The sequence below is a fragment of the Gymnoscopelus microlampas genome (assembly GCF_963454915.1).
Source record: "Gymnoscopelus microlampas genome assembly, chromosome: 6".
NCBI classification, from domain to species: Eukaryota; Metazoa; Chordata; class Actinopteri; order Myctophiformes; family Myctophidae; genus Gymnoscopelus; species Gymnoscopelus microlampas.
The window spans coordinates 54,205,730-54,228,265 of NC_139943.1; the positions used below are offsets into that span (position 1 = coordinate 54,205,730).

Consider the following 22,536-nt stretch of genomic DNA (forward strand, 5'->3'; position numbering starts at 1 on the left):
GATGACGATGACAAATACTGAAGAATTGATATTGGTATGACAGTTATGATGATGGTGATGATGATCATTGATTAAAGTACCTCTCAAGCCTACTCCATAAACCGACTCTGTCACGGACCCTGTGGTCCACAGACTTGGACCTCCTCTCTGTCCCTAAGGCAAACAAGTGAACCATGTTCTGAACCTTGTTCTGAAGGCTCTGTCGGGGACAGAGCCTTCAGTGTGGCAGCCCCCACCCTGTGGAACTCTCTCCCAATAGGGATTGGTCCATGCTCATGCAACACTGGACTCTTAAGGCTGTGTGTCTTGAAAAGACACCTATTCTCTCAGGCTTATGGCATGTTGTTTGTTGTTTTGTTAGTTTGGCTGTTGGTTGTTCATTGTTTTTGAAAGGCGCCATATACATTCAAGCTACTATTATTATTATTATTTTATTAATATTGAAGTGAATGAAAGAGAGAAAATTATCCCCCCCCCCCCCCCTCTGTATCTCATGTTCTGTTCAAAAAAAGTGGCACGCTTTCTTCATTATTTGAATATATGGTTGGTGTCTTTGAAGACTGATAACTGTGACTAATCTACCACTTGGGAAAGGCTATCATGATCAAATATCATCTAGGGATATAGACCTATTCAAAATACAAAACTAGATTTTGCAAATGTTGCACTTGAGTGACCCCGATTAGTGAAAATGCTGTTCACATCGTATCACAACATGAAGTGTTGTGAGCTTGTAGACATGCCATTTGCTGAATGTTTGCCCCAGAATAGGCATGCTAGGGTTCATGTGGTTAAATAAGTGAATGTAAGAGATTGAATAATGTTTTTTTCCCTCTGTATGACATGTTCTATTCAAAAAAGGTTAGGCGATTTTTTCATTCTTTGGATCTATGGTTGGTGTCATTGAAGGCTGATAACTAGGACTAAGCTACTACTTGGGAAGGGTTATCATGTTGAAATATTATCTAGGGATATAGACCTTTTCAAAATACCAAACTAGAATTTGCCACCTTGAGTGTCCCTGATTAGTGAAAATTCTGACCTGGGCCCATGGACTATAAGACCTGAGGCCGATTCTAAAAATGGCTTCTAAATCCTAACCGTTTTCAGAAACATCTATGTTGCTATGTATCGTCGCTGTCAGGCAGAAATCTCTCATCACCATATTCTCCATTGATAGGTTTTTATTTGTGAATGATTTTTGTGTAAGACATATTTTATTGGGTTTAACGTTAAAGGACAACTTTGTTTTTGTTTTTACAACCAAGGTTTATATGTTAGCTTGTAATTAAAGTAAATAAAAGATTGTGTGGGTGTTTTTTATTCATTTACTGCTTTCTATAGTTTTAGCAATTTCCGCGATATTTTTTTACAGTGGGCGGCGGCATTCTGTGTGGTGGCTAAATATGTATTTTTTACACAATAAAAAAAGGTCCTGTGGTCTTTGATGGCCAGATGTGAGTTATTGGGGGCTAGGAGAGCTACTGTAAATAATAATAAAGAAAACGCCGGGTTATTGTGTAAAAAAAAGACATATTTAGCGTGCGTGGACAATTGTCCCGTGTCCGGGGGAGGGAAACCGGGCGGGGAGGAGGAGGGTGATATTTGTCACTGCATGTATTCCTATGGGCTGTAGGGAGTGTTTGGCGGGAGGAGTAGGACGAAGGCTCTATACGTCCTCCCGATGGGGGCTCCTCACTGGCAGGTGAGTCAGTAGGATACAACAGTGACAACGCATAAATGTGTGTGGGGAGGAAATTATTGGCATAATGACTACATTGGGGGAACAAGTTGAAAAAATAGTGTTGGCTACTCAAACTTTTGAGAAAAAGAATACCTTGGCTCCATATATATGAATAGTAGTATGACTAGCAGCCTAATGCAGGTGTGTTTGTATTGTGATATAGGTATAATGCGTGGTTTTCTATGCATTTAGGGGGTTTTGGGGGGTTTGACCCCCAAAAAGAATGTAGTCTTTGCCACGCGCCCAGGATAGGAGTCCCCTTATTTTAATCTCTGGGAGTTGGCAACCCTAACCTTGCTATACCTTAGCTTTTTTGCTGAACTGACGCTACTGCTACAGCGTCACACAAAAGCATCAAAAGTAGCAGATCTACAAGCTCGAAACGCGTCGCGTTTCAAGCTTGTAGATCTGCTACTTTTGCTGCTTTTGAATTTGAATCCAGAAAACTAACAGTTTTGGACATAATGAGGTTTCCACCCGATAGAGACAGGTGTATGCCTACTGTACTCTCCACCACTTCACGCTGTGCGCCCACACGGTGTTTTGAAGCTCGTTTCTTACAGAATACCTTTGACGGTATAAGCACACAGCCGATCGCATTACACAAAAAGTGCAAAACTTACAGTACACACAGCGGGAAATCTGCTGACAACGCGCCGCCCGTTTCTCTGTATAGTCGCTTCCCGAGGGAGGAATCTCTAAATATGTAGAGCGATGATACATAAGTCCACTGAATGTGTGTACATACTGTACATAATATAAGCCACGAGGTGAAGGTCAACGTGTTCCCGCTGCGCAGTACTCACTGTGCTGCATTGTGCCGTTTTCTATAAGTCTGACAAGGCAGTAATAATTGCATTTACACAGGCGTGCGTTATTCACAGAAACGCGGCGGATTCTCTGCACCTGCAGACCTGCATTCATCTCGGCACGGAGGAGCTCCAGCTGCTCGCCTTTAACAATATACGCACTCCATGAGGGAGAAAAGCCGGCGTGAATTCGTTATTACTGAATATTAAAATGTTGACACACAGCAGTGAGATGCATGCGCCCAGTGGAGGAAGAAGCACTGTTTTTTTTTTACTTAAAGTTGTATCATGTGAAAAGAAAAATGATATTTTAGTCTCAATGGTAGAGTATGTTAAGCGAGGGATAATTGACGGGGCGGCGGTCGAAATAAATCCCGACAGGGTCCTGTCGGGATTTATTTCTCAATAATGACCGGCGACCCGTCAATTATCCCACTTATTACACGGCTACTTAATTAATAAATTGACCCAGAATGAACAACAAAACAAAGTACGTCCTTGTTTAAGGCAATGAAAGTATTCCATAAGTGTTGCGCTGTAGTGGGGCGGCGTGGCACGATATATCAGCCAAATCGTTCCCTTTTGTGATTAAAGCGCCAAATTTGGCAGAAGTGTTGATTGATATATTGGGAACAAAACTGGATATTGGGCCATCACAAATTCTCACCCTGGTGGGCGTGGCAGCCATTTTTCAAAATGGCCACCAGCGGTTGATCAAATCTTCCTAGTTTTTGTCCTAGTGGGCCGAAATGTTGCTCAAGTATGTGATTATGAAGGTGTGTGGGTGTGTTCATGTTAATTACCTAAAAGGGGGCGTTGCAATGGGAGTGGCCTAGAGATAACAGCAAAATTTGGGAGAATTGTTCAAATGGTGATACATGCGGGACAATTGGTACAAATCATCTTTGGAGATCACACTTCGATTTAGGAAACCGGGCCACTCATACATCAAAGATGGCAGCCATTTCTTTTTCAAGATGGCCTATCTTTACCTATAATTATTTGAGGTAAATTACCAAATCACCTAATAGCACGACCATAGTATGTTTTTGAACATTTTCAAACAGGAGTTACCATTTACAGTGACGATGCCAGCGTATGAGTAGCACATAGACTGTAAAAATGTATGGACAAAGTGAAGTCATTGGTTTCTACAGACCGTAAATGAAGCCGATTGTTCAGGAATTTCAATTCCGCCATCTTTCTATATCGCGTCATATCGCGTTATATCCTGCACAACCGGAAAGAATGCTATTGGTTGGGTAGCTTGTCAATCAAATCATCCCGCCCCCAGCATACCCTACTTTATCATCAATTTAAAAATAAATGGGACCATAATTTCCCAAAACGCATATCATGGTGATTGAAAGAAGACTTTAAACTAGCAACTGGAAGCATATAGTATTTATGACAATGTTTATTAAAGGAGAGATCCGCACATTTTAGGTGGTATCTTTGATGTGTCACTAATCACTCACCAACATTGAAAGGGACGTTGAGTTATTCCCAGAGAGTCCCCTTCGTCCAGTCTAACGACCCCCTCCGTTGGCATAATGGGAGCCCGTGCATTCGTGCAGAACGAGACGACGCAGATTGCTTGTTTTTCCATAGACGCCAGGTTCTCTGGAAGAAACAAGCAACCTGCGTCATCTCGTTCTGAGCGTACGGTGGCTCGTTCGCGACATTCAGTGCATGCTTGAGTATCATGACACTCAACAATGAGCAGGAGTAGAGAAAAAACTAACTTTGCATCTGTTATATTAGGCGAATTTCAGCCTTCCACGGGCTCCCATTATGCCAACGGAGGGGGTCGTTAGACTGGCCGAAGGGGACTCTCTGGGAATAACTCAAGGTCCCTTTCAATGTTGGTGAGTGATTAGCGACACATTAGCGACAAACCCAGAGGTTTAAGGATGCGGTGAGAGACGACATGCAGGTGGCTGGATTCACTGAGGAAGACACAGAACCAGATGGGATTTTTTTTGGTACAGGTTCATTCATGAGATTTTGTTTTGCTTTAATCCCTAAGTTTGACTGTGAGCACAGTTGTAGGGCGTGTTTCTGAAATGTTTTAATTTAGATGGTTATAAATGGTAACTCCTGGTAGGACCCCAACGGAAACAAGTCCGCAAGGACTTTTTTGGCCGGACCTTTTAGACAAAAGTATTATAAATGTAACTGTGTTGTTTTACATTATTTTGCCTAATAAAAATTTAAATCAATCAATAAATCAAAAACTCCTGTTTGAAAATGTTCAAAAACATACTATGGGAGTGCTATTTGGTGATCTGGTGATTGACTTCAAATGATTATAGGCAAAGATATGCAAAAATGCAAAAACTAATTTTGGCGGCCATCTTGAAAAAAGGTTGCCATCTTTGATTTAAGAGTGGCCTGGTTTCCTAAATCGAAGCGTGATCTCCAAAGATGATTTGTACCAAATGTCCCACTTGTATCACCATTTGAACAATTCTCCCAAAATATTGCTGTTTTCTAGGCCACTCCCATTGCAACGCCCCCTTTTAGACAATTAGCATGAACACACCCACACACCTTCATACTCACATACTTGAGCAACATTTCGGCCTAGTAGGACAAAAAATAGGAAGATTTGATCAACCGCTGGTGGCCATTTTGAAAAATGGCTGCCACGCCCACCAGGGTGAGAATTTGCGATGGCCCAATATCCAGATTTGTTCCCAATGTATCAATCAACACCTCTACCAAATTTGGCGCTTTAATCACAAAAGGGAACGATTGTCGTGCTACGCCGCCCCACTACTGGGCGGACACGGTCGCCTTGAAAAACAAGGAAGTGTTGATCAAATAGAATCAATGTTTGGTTACTGAGTCGTCTATTTCTCGCTTCAACTGTTTAGCTGTAAATGACATGGTGTGTTTGATAACATGGCTGTCATGTTGGATCATTGGATGCAGCAAAAAATCAAGCACTGAGTCTTTGATTAGACAGCGGTCAAGAAATAACACGCCGCTGAATTCAGGGATTGACCAATCAGAATCAAGCATTCAACCAAGCCACGTAATAAGCCAGGGATAATCAACGGGGAGCAGGTCATTATTGAGAATTAACCACCCGACCGTGATTAGACTTCATCACCCGTTACTTTCCACCAAACGCATGCTTGCTTACCCTCTCCGCCGACTGCGCCGTCCCAAAGAAGATGGGTATGAAGGCCAGCCATATGATGCAGGTGGTGTACATGGTAAATCCAATGGGCTTGGCCTCGTTGAAGGTCTCCGGCACGCCCCGCGTCTTGATGGCGTAAACAGTGCATGTGACCATCAGGAGGATGCTGTAGCCCAGCGAGCAGATGAGCGACAGGTCCGAGATGTCGCACTTGAGCACGCCGCGCGCCGCCCCGGGGTCCTGCGTGCGCTGCTCGCCGTAGTCCACGAAGGTGTGCGGCGGGTCGGCGGCGAACCACACGAACACGCCCAGCAGCTGCACGGAGATGAGCGAGAAGGTGATGGCGAGCTGCGACGCCGGCGAGATGAAGCGCGGCGCCGTCACCGCCGTCTTGCCTTGCTCGAAGATGCGGTGGATGCGGTTGGTCTTGGTGAGCAGCGCCGCGTTGCTGAAGCACATGCCCAGGCCCAGGAAGACGCGGCGGAAGGAGCACACGGCCACGTCGGGCGCCGCGATCATGGGGAAGGTGATGACGTAGCACAGGAAGATGCCCGTCAGCAGCACGTAGCTCATCTCGCGGCCCGAGGCGCGCACGATGGGCGTGTCGTTGTGGCGCACGAAGGCGGCGATGACGAGGGTGGTGGCCACGATGCCCAGCACGGAGATGAAGACGGGCACCATGGCCCACGGCGAGCTCCACTCCAGCTTGATGATGGGGATGGACTGGCAGCCCGTGCGGTTGCGGTCGGGGCGCTGCTCGTACGGGCACAGCTCGCAGGTGAACTGGGTGGCCTGGTGGTAAGGGGGTGCAACAGTTAATCGAACTAATTGATTGAATTGATTACTTAAAACATCATGGATAATGGATTATTTTATAAAAGGCTGGAATCCAGCCTGGAATGGAACGAATCAGTCTGGATTTCAGGTTAATCAATCCCTATTTTGGGCGTGATGTCATTATGGGTGAAAAGTTAACCAATATTAAAAGCTCACAGCTTGTAGGTTGGCTTTATAGGTTGTGAGCTTGTGGATTTCCCAACATCAGTACTTTTGCATTACACCAAATAACATTATCAACATTGTGTTGATACTGTACTCTACATAGATTATTGTTTTATAAAAAAAAAAAAAAAAACACTTCTTGAATATTCGATTAACTCATTGACTGCCACAGTTGCCAATGACGAGTATGACGAGTTGTGTGTTTTTAGTGGTTTTCCACTAGATGCCGCTGTTCCCCGACCTATGCGCCACCATTTCAGGCTCAGTCACAGAGAGATCTAGGAGATCACATGATCGCAAGATTTACACCTCCATTCACTTAACGTATTTGGGAAAACGACTGTATCTCGCCTCCTGTGTTTTACTATGCATTTTTGGCGAGACATGCTATTCTCAACGGCCAATAACAAGCAAAAGGGGAGGTCGCGATGCCATTATCTTTTTTTTGCGGATTAGCAAGGATCGGGGGGTTGATCAATCATACTGTTCTGTGACTAGTTGAAAAGGTAAGTAAAATGAAAAATTGCTAGCAGCGGTTGATTTATTTATTTATTTATTTGTATCGGGCAGTGAATGAGTTAATCAAAAAAAGGTAATGGATAGAATATAAGAAAATAAGGGACAGTTGCAGCCCTCTATACCTGGAAGTGGTATCCCTCACAGCGCTCGCAGTGCCAACAGCATGGCACCCCCTTCACCACCTTCTTCCGCTCGCCCGTCTGGCAGGGCAGGCTGCACACCGAGGTGGGGATGGACGGGTCACCGCTGGTCCACTGCATGGACTCCATCTGAGAGGAGACCAGAACAGAGAGAATGACCCACATGGTCAACACAGAGAGAGAGGGGCCTGATTCATCTTAGATATAGATACAGGAACACATAGGAGGGGAGAGAGACATCTAAGCTTCAAAGAGTGAACAAATAATAAGAAATTAATAGCGGGTTGTACAGAGTACAGACGTGGTACAAATAGAAATGAGACGATGAGGTGATTTAAGGTCTGGCCTGACTGCCTGCACTTGGGACTGACCGGTACTTGCATGGTGTATGAGCTATGAGGTATTAACCCATTAAGACCAGAGGCCGATTCTACAAAATGTCTTCTAAATACTAACAGTTTTCTGAAAAACTATTGTTTCTATATCAGTTTTATATGTATTTGGCCACGGACCCCCATCACAAAATATTTTGTTCCAGGGACCCCCCAGAAGCAAAGAATAGAGTTAAAAATGTTCGCTTTAAACAATATATATTCAAAGATTTGCGCACATTTTCAAGATTTTTCAAAAATAGCAGATCTACAAACTCGTAGCACGGCACTCGGTGCCGCGCTACGAGCTTGTAGATCTGCTATTTTTTAATAGCCAAAGTGTAAAATAATGCTTTTTTAGCTCAAACCAAAACGTGACCAGGTCTTAATGGGTTAATACCATACGCCCATATACACAACAAATAAACTCAGCTTCTTCAATGCAACGGTAGAGTCTGTTCTCCCATGTGGCAGTGAATGCTGGACCCTGAAACCATAGAAATAGTACTAATAAACTAATATATAAGTAAACCAAGAACCTATCATCAGTCTAACCGTAGAATATCCAACAACAACAGCAACAAAAAAGCAATGATCTGTACATTGAAACTATACACACTATACTGTAGGATGCCAGGTCAACAATGACATGTCTTCTGTCTACATAACACGCTATCTAAGTTAAATCGTCGCCTTTGCATAAGCCTGCAAGGTCGTCACGGCTAGGGCAAGTGCTACGGGCTGAGGTGGAGTCTGAAGAGGTGAGTCTTCAGATTACGCCGGAAGATTGGGAGTGAGTCTGCAGTTCTAACCGCAATGGGGAGTTCACGTTACCAACTGGAATCTGTATGTATGAGGGAATACCAAGGGTGAGTGAGAAACAGCCAGCCAGGAGAATGAGACTATAGCAGGAAACTGCCAACGGCATCAAGAGCTGCCAGCCAGACAAACTGGTGCTGTGGGAACCCATATTAACATAAGTTGCTGTCTGGCAGAAACCAACTATCTCTGGTGTTCAACTTTTTATTTTCTTACTTTATTTATCAGTGCTATTGAACACCCTTTACGTCTGTGTGTTGGTTTTACAAATATTGCACGAATGAAAAGTATTAAAAAGCGCTTCTGACTAAACCTCCTTACTCCCGACATTGGATCCTCAAACTCCATTGGATAACTCCAACTCAGGTTTAGTTTTTCCGTCTGACTTCGTCATTCTAATCTAATCAATGATGGAATAAACTAGTATCTCCTCATTAATGGTCAAAAACCTCCTAACTCCACTTGAGCTGTATTTGGGTAAAGTGATGATAATATAATAACACATTCAAGTATCTGACAATGTAAATTATAAAGTCACCATACCAACTTTGATGAGGCAGTTCAAAACGCACCATTTTATTAAGTTATTAAATATTTCTGTTATTTGTCATATCTACCCTGTGCAGCTTTTTTTTTTTTACTAAGGCTAAAAGCCAAACAGAAATTACATTTTCATTCCAACGACAGAAACACAATTAAATAGTAAATCGCAATTAATTGAGTGACAATTAATCGTCCAGTAAAACCTGACATAATGGTGACAGCCCTACCCCCTGAGACCCCAAATGACAGCCCTGACCCCCCATGGCAGGTTCATCAACTGTTAGCCCATTAAGCACGTACCCACTTAAAGTGCCTTGCTCATGGGGGCATCTTGATGGCAGGTTGATGCTTTGCTATTTTCCCCCTTCAACCACCCAGGTGTATACCAACCATCTGGCATGTTGTTCATCAATAATCATCATCACTGTGATCGTTATCTAACATAATCATCATCAACAAACAGCACCTGTCAGGTCATTAAAGATGATTGCTACTCATCACTGCCACCCTCGTACTCTTTACTTTTGATGACTGATCATCACCCCCATCATCGCTGATAGTTGATTGGTTAAATGACAGCATGTTTTCTGTTTACGGACAGGAGCCAGGTCAGCCATAAAATACTTTGCAATCTTCAGAGAGTGTTTATTTTGTGCGATTCATTTGCATTAATAAAGCGTTTGTGTTATGAACCCCATTATAACACAGTGATTAAATTACATAATTATTTTTCATCAATCATCAACCTGTATGAACGGTGCCATCAGTGCAGAGATGATATTTTTTATATTACTTGGACTGATGATAGGTTCTTGGTTTACCTATGATCCTAGATTACTATCTCTATGCATTTGATGTATTACCTTGCTTACTGTAAATTGCTCTGGATTAAGAGTGTCTGCTAAATGCCTACATTTAAATTGTATCACCATAATAAAATGTGAAATATTCTGCAAGGGTCTTTTTTATTTTATTTTATTTTTAACTTTTTTTAAACCGGGGACCCCTCAATAAGTCAGATTTGAACTGGAACCCCCCCAAAAAAATCATATTTGAACTGGGGACCCCCCGATAAATCATATTTGAACTGGGGACCCACCAATAAATCATATTAGAACTGGAGACCCCCCAATAAATCATATTTGAACTGGGGAACCACCAATAAATCATATTAGAACTGGAGACCCCCAAAAAACATACTTGAACTGGGGACCCCCGAATTAATCATTTTTGAACTGAGGACCCCACAACCTGACAAGCACTTGAAATTGTAGGAGTTGATGCATTACATTTCGTTTGACTCGGTTCCATTCTGAAAATAGCAGATCTACATGCTCACAACGCCTCGCAGCGCGAGGCGTTGTGAGCATGTAGATCTGCTATTTTCACAATTTCTGCCTCTAATATTTGACGATTTGGCCAATGTTTAATTTTTCATTTCAAAGGTAAAGGTCTTAAAACTCCTTAAATCAACAGATACCCTATATACACTTATACTGTATGTTGGTGTGTTTACTGCTGAGTGAGAAAACAATGTTGCACATTAAGCTAATCATCTGGGGACCCCCCCAAAATCATTAGCCATAGGTTGAGAATCACTGCTCCAGGAGGGTGTGTCTTACATTGAGATGGAGCTGATTGGACCAGGTTCCGATGACCTTGTAATCCGTGTGGGACCTGTTGTTGATCTGGTACTGGAAGATGTCGTAGCGTCCCGGGGCGTCGCCGTTCTCGTTGAAGACCACCGGAGTGCCGCCACTTCCTGGAAGACATGGAGACAATGATCAGGAAATAGTTTTTGATTGAGGTTCTGACAATTCACTTTTGTTGCAGCATACAATTTGTGTAGAACCATGCACCAGTTTTTTGACAGCTACCTTAAGGTATCTATCTATCTATCTATCTATCTATCTATCTATCTATCTATCTATCTATCTATCTATCTATCTTAAAGGAGACACACCATGAATTTAAAAAAAATATTTGATATTTAATATCATATGGTGTATGTCCCTCAAACCATTTTCAAAAGGTTTGAGCCTAAATCAAGCCTCAGATATACTCATTCCAACTAACTTCTATCTGGCTTATAAAGCACTTTCAGCTGCAATACCAAAACGTCCTGTTGGGCAGAGGGGTGCTACTGAGCAATTCTGTCTGTCAAAATACATGGGCAGAAAGTTTCGTGATGTAAGCAAACATTGCCATTCTGAGATGACCTGTTCAGACACGCCCATTCTGAAAATCTCTGAAATGAGAATGAATGACTGAATGCTAAAAAAAAATATTTTTTGGGGTACAAGAGACACTGGGGAGCCCAAAAAATACCAAAAAAATAAAAAAAGTGAAATTCATGGTGTGTCTCCTTTAACATAACACAAATACAAAGAAAATAGCAGGTACCACAATATGTACAGACATTACCCTTTTGGGAAATGTAGACTCTCAGATACAGTTATGTTACAAAGTATTATATACTGTAGGGTTTAGTTTTTTTTACAAATCAAACCCTGATTACAATGACAGTTACGTGTCATTGATTTACTTTCTTACTCTCGCTCTGAGACACACCTGGGCTTTCTCCGTCAACATGCCACAAGTCTCCCTGCACGAGCGCTCCACTCGCAATAACGTCTTTAGTTTGCCCGTTGGCTTGTCACAGGAACGGATATAACAACGCCTCAACACGGCATAATGACAAAACCCTCTCTGTCTTTTTACCTCCCAAATCACCTGACTGCCTAGCGGTGATCACATTCTGCCCGCATCGTACAGTAGTAGTAGCTGGGAGAGAGAGAGAGAGCATTATTAAAAATACTCATCTCTGGGGAGGACGTTATAATATTAGATATTGCTATTATTGAATCCAGTCGCGTGCAGGGAGTTGTAGGAACAAGAGAGTTGAGGAAAAAGAGAGTGCATGTGTAGTAGTAATAGATAATAGTATCAGATCAGATAAAGATAAAGAGTGAACAAAAAGGGGGGAAAGCGTGGCCTACAACAGTGGTTCTCAGTAGATCTAGTCGTATACAAATGTCCTGTTATTTTATACAACTAGATTCTGCCAAGTCCCGGAAAAGACGCGCTGTGATTGGCCCGTGGTCACTTTGATAGGCATTTTGCATTCCCCAAAAATGGCGCCTGCAGATAGAAGGAGTCGAAGGAGGCATCTGCTGTTTATCTGTCTATCACACCTATCTGCTGTTTATCTCTCTCACACTATTTTCTCTCTCTCTCTCTCTCTCTCTCTCTCTCTCTCTCTCTCTCTCTCTCTCTCTCTCTCTCTCTCTCTCTCTCTCTCTCTCTCTCTCTCTCTCTCTCTCTCTCTCTCTCTCTCTCTCTCTCTCTCTCTCTCTCTCTCTCTCTCTCTCTCTCTCTCCCTCTCCCTCCCTCTCTTTCTTTCTCTCTCTCTCACTACCTCACTCTCCCACCCCATCTCTCTGTGTCTCTGTCTGTGTCTGTCTCTCTCTAAGAGCTCATGCTGTACTCAGGGGTCTTAATTATAAACAAGAGCAAATGTGCGACAATAGCTATGTGCAACGTGTGTGAAATGTGTGTGAAATGTGTGTGTGTGTGTGTGTGTGTGTGTGTGTGTGTGTGTGTGTGTGTGTGTGTGTGTGTGTGTGTGTGTGTGTGTGTGTGTGTTTTGCTTGTGTGTAAGAGCAGGGTGGTGGCAGAGGGCTTTCAACCAAGCTGTCACCAACCTTTGCGTCCCTGATGAAAGTCACACACGCACGCACGCACGCGCACACGCACACACACACGCACACACACACACGTATTTAATGATTTAAAAGTCTGCTTTGTGAAGTTTTGACCCGTTATGGTACTTTATGTTGTACAAATTGCAGATTGCAGGTGAGCATGCACGTGTTATCGCCCCCAGGCTTCATTCTGTAATATCAGCCTCATGGCTTTATTCAAGGCTTATGCTTTATAAATCATCACTGTCTGTTGGGGGTATACCCTGCACTGTATGTCTAAAACTAGAGCTTTTCAGAAAATGGGAAAACAAAAACACAGTGGTGTAAAGTAACTAAGTACATTTACCTAAGTACTGTACTTAAGTACAATGTTGAGGTACTTTTACTTACTAGAGTACTTCCAATTGTCTATACTTTTACTTCTACTCCACTACATCTCAGAGGCAAATACTGTACTTTTACTCCACTACAATTATTTGAAAACATTAGTTACTAGTTACTTTGCAGATATACATTATTAGATTATAAAACATGCATTAACCACTTTAGCCCTATTTTATACATAGGCTATTTTAAAATAGCCGATCTACAAGCTCACAACGCGTCGCGTTGCGACGCGTTGTGAGCTTGTTGATCTGCTATTTTTGGTACTTTAAGTACATTTTGATACCAATACTTTTGTACTTTTACTCAAGTACATTTTGAATTCCGGACATTTACTTGTAACAGAGTACTTCTACATTGCAGTATTGATACTTTTACTTAAGTAAAACTTTTGAGTACTTTTTCCACCACTGCAAAAACACGTGTTCCAATGGATCCAATGCAGTTATTATTTAGACACAAAGTCTCGTTAATTCTTCTATTGGTTCAATATTTATAAAACCCACACTGACGTTACCACTTTCACTGTCAAAATGTTTATACAATAGCTAAAATAACCGGTCTATAAGCTCACAAGGCGCTGTGGCGCGATGCCTGCCTTGTTAGCTTGTAAGACCAGCTATTTTCACCACTCTTGTGTGACACACTTGTAGGACAAAGTAAGGCATTATTCTATGAAAAAGGAAAACATAACAAGTTGAAATATGGAGACAGAATGTTACATTTCTGCCCCGAACAGCAACGCAATAAAACTCAAAGAGTTGTTGCTTTAACGATCCCTGTTTCTGTTTACAATCCATTCCTCTGCTTCCCAGCAGGTGCCATGATGAAAAAGCAGCATCTTTAACTCATTAAGACCTGAGGCCGATTCTAAAAAATGTCTTCTAAATCCTAACAGTTTTCTGAAAAACGTACGTTGCTATAATATAATATCAGTGGTTCTCAAACTTTTTCATGTCAAGGACCCCCAAAATGATATGTATTTGGCCGCCGAACCCCCATCTCAAAATATGTTGTTCCAGGGACCCCCAGAAGCAAAGTTTTGACTTCAAAAATAATAGCAGATGTGTAGAAGCTCGCTGTGAGCTGCTGTTTTTGAATAGCCAACATACAAATGGATGGAGTGGTTAAAATGATTGTGATGCTATGTTAACTACTTTGGCTGGGGATCCCCTGGTAACCCCCCCAAGGACCCCTGGGGGTCCCCGAACCCATCTTTGAGAAACACTGCCCTACTTCATCATACAAGAGAGTCGCACAACACTAGTGAAAATAGCCGACGTACAAGCTCACAACGTGAGCTTGTACGTCGTGTGAATTTTCAAAAATAGCAGATCTACAAGCTCGTAGCGCGGCACTCGGTGCCGCGCTCTGAGCTTGTAGATCTGCTATTTTTGAATAGCCCAAAGTGTAAAATAATGCTTTTTAGCTCAAATCTAAAATTTACACAGTTCCAGGTCTTAATGGGTTAAAATAATAATAAAAAAGTAACGTTTTTTGACCTACAAGGTTTCAGTGGTGTAAAAAGTACTCAAATGTTTTACTTAAGTAAAAGTATCAAACACTGCATTGTATCTGTTACAAGTAAAAGTATGTGTAATCAAAATGTACTTGAGTAAAAGTACAAAAGTATTGGCATCAACATATACTTAAGTACCAAAAGTAAAAGTAGTCATTATGCAGAATTTCCCATTTCGCAAGTTATCATATCTTTAAAATGTATTAAAATATTTTGAAAATAGCCGATCTACAAGCCCACACCACGTTGCGATGCGACATGTTGTGGGCTTGTTGATCGGCTATTTTTAACTTGAAATCCTCCAGTAAAGTAAAAAATACCTCAAAATTGTCCAGTACTTGAGTAAATGTACTTAGTTACTTTACACCACCGCAAGGTTTCCGACAATTAACGACAATTTCTGAGTGGATTTGAAATGGACCGTGATTCTTCTTCTGGCATGATTATTTGCTATGAGCAATGTCTATGTTACTATGCTGTTTGGTCTTTCATAGCAGCGCTGGCAGAGAAATAATTTAACCCATTTAGACCGGGAGAGAATCTGTGTCATTTTTTCATTTCTTTGGCTATTCTAAAATAGCAGATCTATAAGCTCAGAGCTTGTAGATTTGCTATTTTTCTAAATTGTGAAAATGTGTGAATTTTTCACTCAAATATTTGCTTCTGGGGGATTCAAATGTCTTCTAAATCCTAATAGTTTTTTGAAAAAAACGTATGTTGTAGTGATGAGCGGGTCGGGTTTTTTCATGACTCGGCCCGCCCCGCCCCGCCCCGCGACGGAACCCAACCCGCCTCAACCCGCCCCGCGAACCTATATATAAATCTATGGCTCAACCCGCCCCGCGACCCGCGATTTTTTTTTTATTCTGTAAAATCATGGTTAGAAAATAATCCCCAAGTGTATTCAAACTGTTTTATTGTTATTATTCTTATTCTTCGACAAAACAAGAGCATGTGATCATTTTTTTTTTTTTTGCGTGTGAGAGCGGCTGACCCGCTCACCCACAGCCCGCATAATTGCCTCTGAAATTCTGACTCAACCCACCCGCGCCGCGGGTTGACCCGCGGGTCCCGCGGGTCCCGCGGGTTACGGGTCGACCCGCTCATCACTAGTATGTTGCTATAATCAGTGATTCTCAAACGTTTTCATGTCAAGGACCCCCAAAATTATATGTATTTGACCACGGACCCCCATCTCATAATATGTTGTTCCAGGGACCCCCAGAAGCAACGATTTGAGTTAAAAATCTTCCCTTTAAAAAAAAAAAAATATATATATATATATATATATATATATATATATATATATATATATATATATATATATATATATATTTAAAGATTTGCACAAATATTCAGTTTAAAAAAAAAAAATGCAGATCTACAAGCTCATATAGATCTATATGAGCTTGTAGATCTGCTATTTTTGAATAGCCCAAAGTATACAATAATGGTTAAAGTGGTTGCACAGATGCGTTCCCGGTCTTAATGGGTTAAATGACATCTGTTCTTCATTTGGTCTGGGCTTGTGGGTTTCAGTGCTGGCGGCTGTTGTTTATTTATACGCCAAATTGCATTATTTGTAAAGTCGGTGCTATTGTACAGTATGTACTTGTGTTTTGCGAATAGTGGAAATGTTTGATTTAATATTACATAATATTAAGAGATTGTTATATTGTTCCTGTCTGTGGCCGTGGTTGGTTCACCCCACCGCTAGAGTATATACATTATGATTAATGGAACAGCCTGGAGGCAGTGGTGTGAAGTAACTAAGTACATTTACTCAAGTGCTGTACTTAAGCAACATTTTGAGGTATTTTTTACTTTACTTCAGCATTTCCAAGTTTCAGTACTTTTACTTCTACTCCACTAGGCTACATCTTAGAGGCAAATATTGTACTTTTTAGTTACTTTGTAGATTCTGATTATTATTACAAAACATACATTGACCTCTTCAGCCCTATATACTGTACATTCCAGCCATTTGAAAATAGCAGATCTACAAGCTTGAAGAACTGCTGTTTTTTATACATGTTTTATACATAATTCCGGACTTTTACTTGTAACAGAGTATTTCTACATTGCAATATCGATACTTAACCCAGCAAGCACAGTCAGGACCCGGACCAATCAGTGACGTCTCGATTGGGGCTAGATCAAGTCAAACCTAGACTGAAAGAACGAGCCCAATCGATGGTCTTGAAGGGCGGAGCCAAACCCAGGCGCTGGATTCCAGCGCCTGGGTTTGGAGCACTCTGATTGGTTAGGAGATAACAAGGTCCTAAGACCAGCGTTCCTGCAAGGCTCTCCCAGGCTTTTTTTCTTTTGAAACAAAAAAAAAGGCATGGGTTTCCGAGGCTAAGTCAAACCAAGACAAGTCAGATCTGGCCCAGAATATCACCTGATTTCAACCTAAATGAATCCTGACCACAAAAACGTCACTTCCAGGACGTCATCTAAACACATTCTCATCACCCAAAATTGCTGTCCAAATGTCCATATGATGTCCCGGTGATGACGTCCTGTAAATGACGAAAGATCATCCCCATATGGGCGTCATCCTAACGTCATCATGACGTCATTGTGCTTGCTGGGAAGTAAAGAACGTGAGTACTTCTTCCACCACAGCCTGGAGGTGAACTTTAATCCATGAGTATTACTTGTGTAGAAACATGGCAGTACCCCGTTGTTTTGGTATCTAAAAACAAACTTTATTACTGTATTTCACAATGATGCTTCTGTACTGTACATGGGTTGGGAGATCTCAGATAGCTACAGTATAGGGTTACATTTACAGACAGTAACAGATACTGTGTTGTTGTGTTGGATAGATATCACATTGAGAACGCACAGGCAGAGACAGAGAGGATGAACACATAATGTCTGGCTCTGGATCATTTTGAGTGAGGTCAAGGAACACAATAAATTCATCTAAAATGGCTCCCGGTTGTTTTTTTTAGGATTGATTTTAAAATGCTTTTACTTGTTTATAAAGGTGTCAATGGTCTGGCACCTTCCTACCTCTATGACTGTCTGCCTAGATATGTTTCAAACCGCCCCCTCAGGTCTTCAAGTGCTGACCTGCTCCAAGTGCCAAGAAACACATGTTGATACACACAGGAGAAAGGGCTTTAAATGTACTCTTTGTGGCAAAAGCTTTAGTCAAAATGCTAAAGATTACTTTTTGTTGCTCTCCTTCATGGAGGTACTTGCGGATTATACCAGGGTCAGTCCACCCTTAGGTGAACACGCACTGACCCTCTGCACCTTAATCCCCATGTATAACGCACAAACTTTTTTTGATTTTTTGTTATTGCGCTCTTTTTCTCTCTAAGCACCTTAGCGTCTATAAGTATATCATGCACATTATACATACATTGCTGCTATGGTACAGGCACCTTAGTCTGTCTCTTATCTCAGGTACTTTGTAAATATGTAGATAACTTGTTTTTGGCCTTCTATTGTTCTCTGTTGATCTCCTTCCCACTTAACCCCCACCCCTCTTCTTTTTCTCTCTCCCCACTCTTCTTTCTACGGAATTTAACGTTGCGATGGGAGTGTTGTACAAAAAAGAATTTCACCCACTTTTTACCTTGTAAACCTGTGATGTGACAATAAACCTGATTCCGATTCTGATTCTGAAGTGCCTACAATGACACGGTGAAGCAGCTTTCTGCTTCTACGGGCCGACGGCGTGGACTAAACTCCCATTAAACCTAAGACCGGCAGCCTCTGTGGATAGCTTTAAAGCACAGCTCAATACCTATTTATTCACTCATGCTTTTAGTTGATTTTAAAATCTCTGCGTTGTTGTTCATGTCCTCACTGTTTTGCCTGATTCACTGCCTTGTTTTGCTTTTATTTTAATGCTGTTTTATGCTTTAGCTTTTCTTGTTTTGCTTTATTGTTAAATGATTTGTACTTTTTCTGTAAAGCACTTGTGCTTTATTGTTGCTCTGTAAAGCACTTTGAGCTGCATTTCATGTCATGAAAGGTGCTATACAATTACAATTATTAGTATCTGTAGATTTAGATTTGGAAATAGTATTTCTAGACTTGGTAAATTGGATCAGAGTTGGCTCTGCACACGCTGTTGACTTGTTGTGAGCTTGTAGATCAGCTATTTTTGACTAATGTTCCTCCCCAGAATATGCATGGATGCTGGGGTACTAGTGGTGATTATGATTTTGTGCAACAATTTTCTAATCCCATTTTTGGCTACCTCAAAACAGACAAGGCCTCACGTCGTGTTGTAGTGGATATTTGATTAGCTGAGTATACGCCATTTTAATGTGGGTTTAATGTGCAGTACGTGGACCAACATTCTCGCTGTTTGGTGAGACGTGGGTGGTGTGGTGTGAAGTGCTGTCTAATGTTTTCTTTAACACATTAACTGATAGGAATTCATTAGTTAATTAATCAGCCACTGCCAGCGTTTTTACTAATCTTTCAAGAGCCACAGACATTTCTTTTCAATAACGATGTAAACATCAGATGTCTGGGGGGAAAGACAAGGGTCTTAGTTTTCATCCGAGAAAAGGAAAAATGTAACCACGATCTTCCGTTCTTTAGTTATCTGCAGTTGAATGTAGCTTGTTTTCACCAAAAAGGCAATCTGGGAAAATAAATCAGAGATAAATGTATTTTTTATATTATGATATGATAACGTTAGTCCGGACGGGCTGGATTTTTTTTAGATCACGTGATTTACGAGTGTATTCTTCTTCGGGAGTCCTAGGATCCCTGACAGGTTGCGGAAGAGCGCCCTCTATCGTAATCACTGACATCACCAAATGACGTCCATAGACGCCAATGGCAGTGCTGCGTTGGATTTGAAAGGAAGTCTATAGACGTCAATGGCAGTCAATGTGTTAAGTATCTAAAACAAAGCTGCATGCTAGGCTATTACAGCGGTAGTGTGATGCAAATCACCCAGGCATTCACAGTCACACTGACACCGACAAGTATTCAGACCACTACACCACTGCCAGTGTCCGTATTCTATTCTGGGCATGTCAAACATTTTGGCAAAAGTAGCAGATCTACAAGCTCACGATGCACTGCAACACGACACGTTGTGAGCTTGTAGATTGACTACTTTTGGAGAAGAGAGTTGGTGTAGAGGGGGAAAACTACAGACCCATGGGGGACACCAGCCAACAAAGTAGGCTGTAAGTGATTAATAGTAGACCCCCCCCCCACCCCTCTGAAAGTTGTCCAAAAACTACAACGGTGCCAGTTCTCTGCCAACACAAATGACTTGAAATGTTTCGATCGGTGATGAAATGGCGTGCAAACTCCACACAGTACAATAGAACTGTGCCAGGATGGCGTAACCCATTAAATCCTGGAAAGTATCTCTGTCATGTTTTGATTCCTCTGGGCTATTCAAAAATAGCAGATAAACAAGCTCATAGATGAGCTTGTAGATCTGCTCAAAAATGTTTTATATATATTTTTTTAAAGCATACATTTTGTAAAATATTTGTTGCTATGATATCAGTGCTGCTCAAAATGTGTACCCCAAACATTTTATGTGTATTGTACAGTAGGTGGCCAGTGACTTTGACCAGTTTCACTTTTAAAACCCTTGCCTCATGCATGTCACACACACACACACAGAATGCGGCACACAACAACCAATGGTTTTGATAGTGTGGATTGTGGAAGTTAAATGGTAGATTTGTGGATAGGACTCCATATGAACAAACGTGCTATATCAACAAAAAGCATCGCATTCTGTTTGTGTGACATGCATGATGCAAAGGTTTTGAAAGTGAAACTGGTCAAAATCAATGGCCACCTAATGTGTTATGTATTTGGCAATGCACCCCCCCCATGTCAAAATATTGTTGTTCCAGTAACCCCTAGAAGCCAATATTTGAGTAAAAAAAAAAAATCGATGTTAAAAAAATATATATTCAAAGATTTGCACCCATTTTCAAGATTTTTCAAAAACAATAGCAGATCTACAAGCTCACGAGCTTGTATATCTTCTCTTTTTGAATAGCCAAAGTATAAAGTGACACAGTTGCTTTCCCGGTATTGATGGGTTAACGGAGAGAGAGAGCTGTGCGTGTTCAAAAGAAGTTTGCACACCGAGTGATGCAAGTGTTTGTGGAGGTGAACGGGCTTCTCCAGGTACTGTCTCATCTGATGTGACAGGAGCTGCTAGATGAACACAACCTCCACAACCAGCAGCTAATGGCTAAAAGATTACTCTCGAAAAGGATGGATTTATTCTCATATGGCAGCAAGGGGGACCCATACAGGAACCTTCAGTGGTGGAAAAAGTACTCACATTTCTTACTTAAGTAAAAGTATCAATAATGCAATGTAGAAATATTCTGCTACAAGTAAAAGTCCGGAATTAAACATTTACTTCAGTAGAGGTACAAAAGTATTTGTAAAATGTGTTGTTATAACAATCGAAATCTACAAAGTAACTAGTAACTAAAGTTAGTAAGCGTAAAAGTACTGAAAATTAGAAATACTCCAGTAAAGTACAAATACCTCAACATTTTACTTAAGTACAGTACTTGAGTAAATGTACCCAGTTACCACTGGGAACCTTTAGGTGAGCGATTACTGTCATGAAAACGTGTGTTGGAGAGCTGGGACCAACTTCCATCAAAGGAAGCTGTGTGCGTGTACGGTGTTGTGTTTGTGTTTGTGCGTGTGTGTATGTGTGTGTGTGTGTGTGTGTGTGTGTGTGTGTGTGTGTGTGTGTGTGTGTGTGTGTGTGTGTGTGTGTGTGTGTGTGTGTGTGTGTGTGTGTGTGTGTGTGTGTGTGTGTGTGTGTGTGTGTGTGTGCGTGTGCACTTCCGTGTGCGTGCGCACACGTATATATTACTATACTTGAGGGTCGAATGGTCCCACCAATTTGATATATAGACAATTTTGGGGATAGAGTTATGCCTGATGTATCATTTGTATAAAGTATAGGTGGTCACCCACAACTAAGTTCCTTCAGCTTCTTACAAAGGAAGCTCTGTGTGTGTGTGTGTGTGTGTGTGTGTGTGTGTGTGTGTGTGTGTGTGTGTGTGTGTGTGTGTGTGTGTGTGTGTGTGTGTGTGTGTGTGTGTGTGTGTGTGTGTGTGTGTGTGTGTGTGTGTGCGCGCGCGTGCGTGCACCAATAACAGGAATTTCACGTTTTTCACCTTGAATGTTCACACACGGACACTGTCAAATTACACATGTTACCTTCCATTATCCCCCATTTCCATCCACCTATACCAGAGAATAAGCCGTCTATGGAATGCATTAACAAATGATATGTGAAGCTGCACCCAGGGTTGCCAGATCTGCTTATTACAATTTCCCCGCAAGATTTTATTTGAAAATAGCCGATCTACAAGCTCACAACGCGTCGCGATGCGACGCGTTGTGAGCTTGTAGATCGGCTATTTTCAAATAGCTCATGTACATGTTAAAGTACTCAGTACTCGCTTCTTTTGGGCTAGTTTTCTTAGACCTGGTTGCTTGTTTCTCTCACAGAATCTGGCAACACTGGCTGCACCACTCTTCCCCCTGTGTGGTAGATCAACATGGTGAATGCCAGCGGATGACAATCCCCTGGTTCTGAGTGCTCATCAAAACAACCTTCAGCTTTCCCTTTTTATTGCGAGCTAAAATGTCATCACAGCGCGTTTTGTCGGAGGTGTGGGTGGATGAGAGCGGAGGAGTGAGAAGAGAAGTCACTTAACGATCCTTTTCTCAAGGTCTGTGTGTGGCGAAGCTGTCAGAAACCTGACAAACACGGACCACCGCCTAATCAACACTCACTCCGTCTCTAACACAAACGAACAAACCAAGAGACGACCGACGACCTAAA

The 22,536-nt window shown here is 41.7% G+C and overlaps 1 protein-coding gene across 1 annotated transcript in view; it reads right to left on the bottom strand.

Annotated features, from left to right (window-relative positions):
• grm8b (glutamate receptor, metabotropic 8b) overlaps nt 1-22,536 on the bottom strand; it is a gene marked incomplete at both ends in the record, with an annotated part of 492,451 nt that overhangs the window by 57,593 nt on the left and 412,322 nt on the right. The window contains 3 exons of the mRNA XM_084058858.1: nt 5,705-6,493; nt 7,345-7,491; nt 10,718-10,857. Of these exons, the coding sequence (XP_083914984.1) occupies nt 5,705-6,493; nt 7,345-7,491; nt 10,718-10,857 (1,076 nt within the window). The remainder of the gene's footprint in view (nt 1-5,704; nt 6,494-7,344; nt 7,492-10,717; nt 10,858-22,536) is intronic.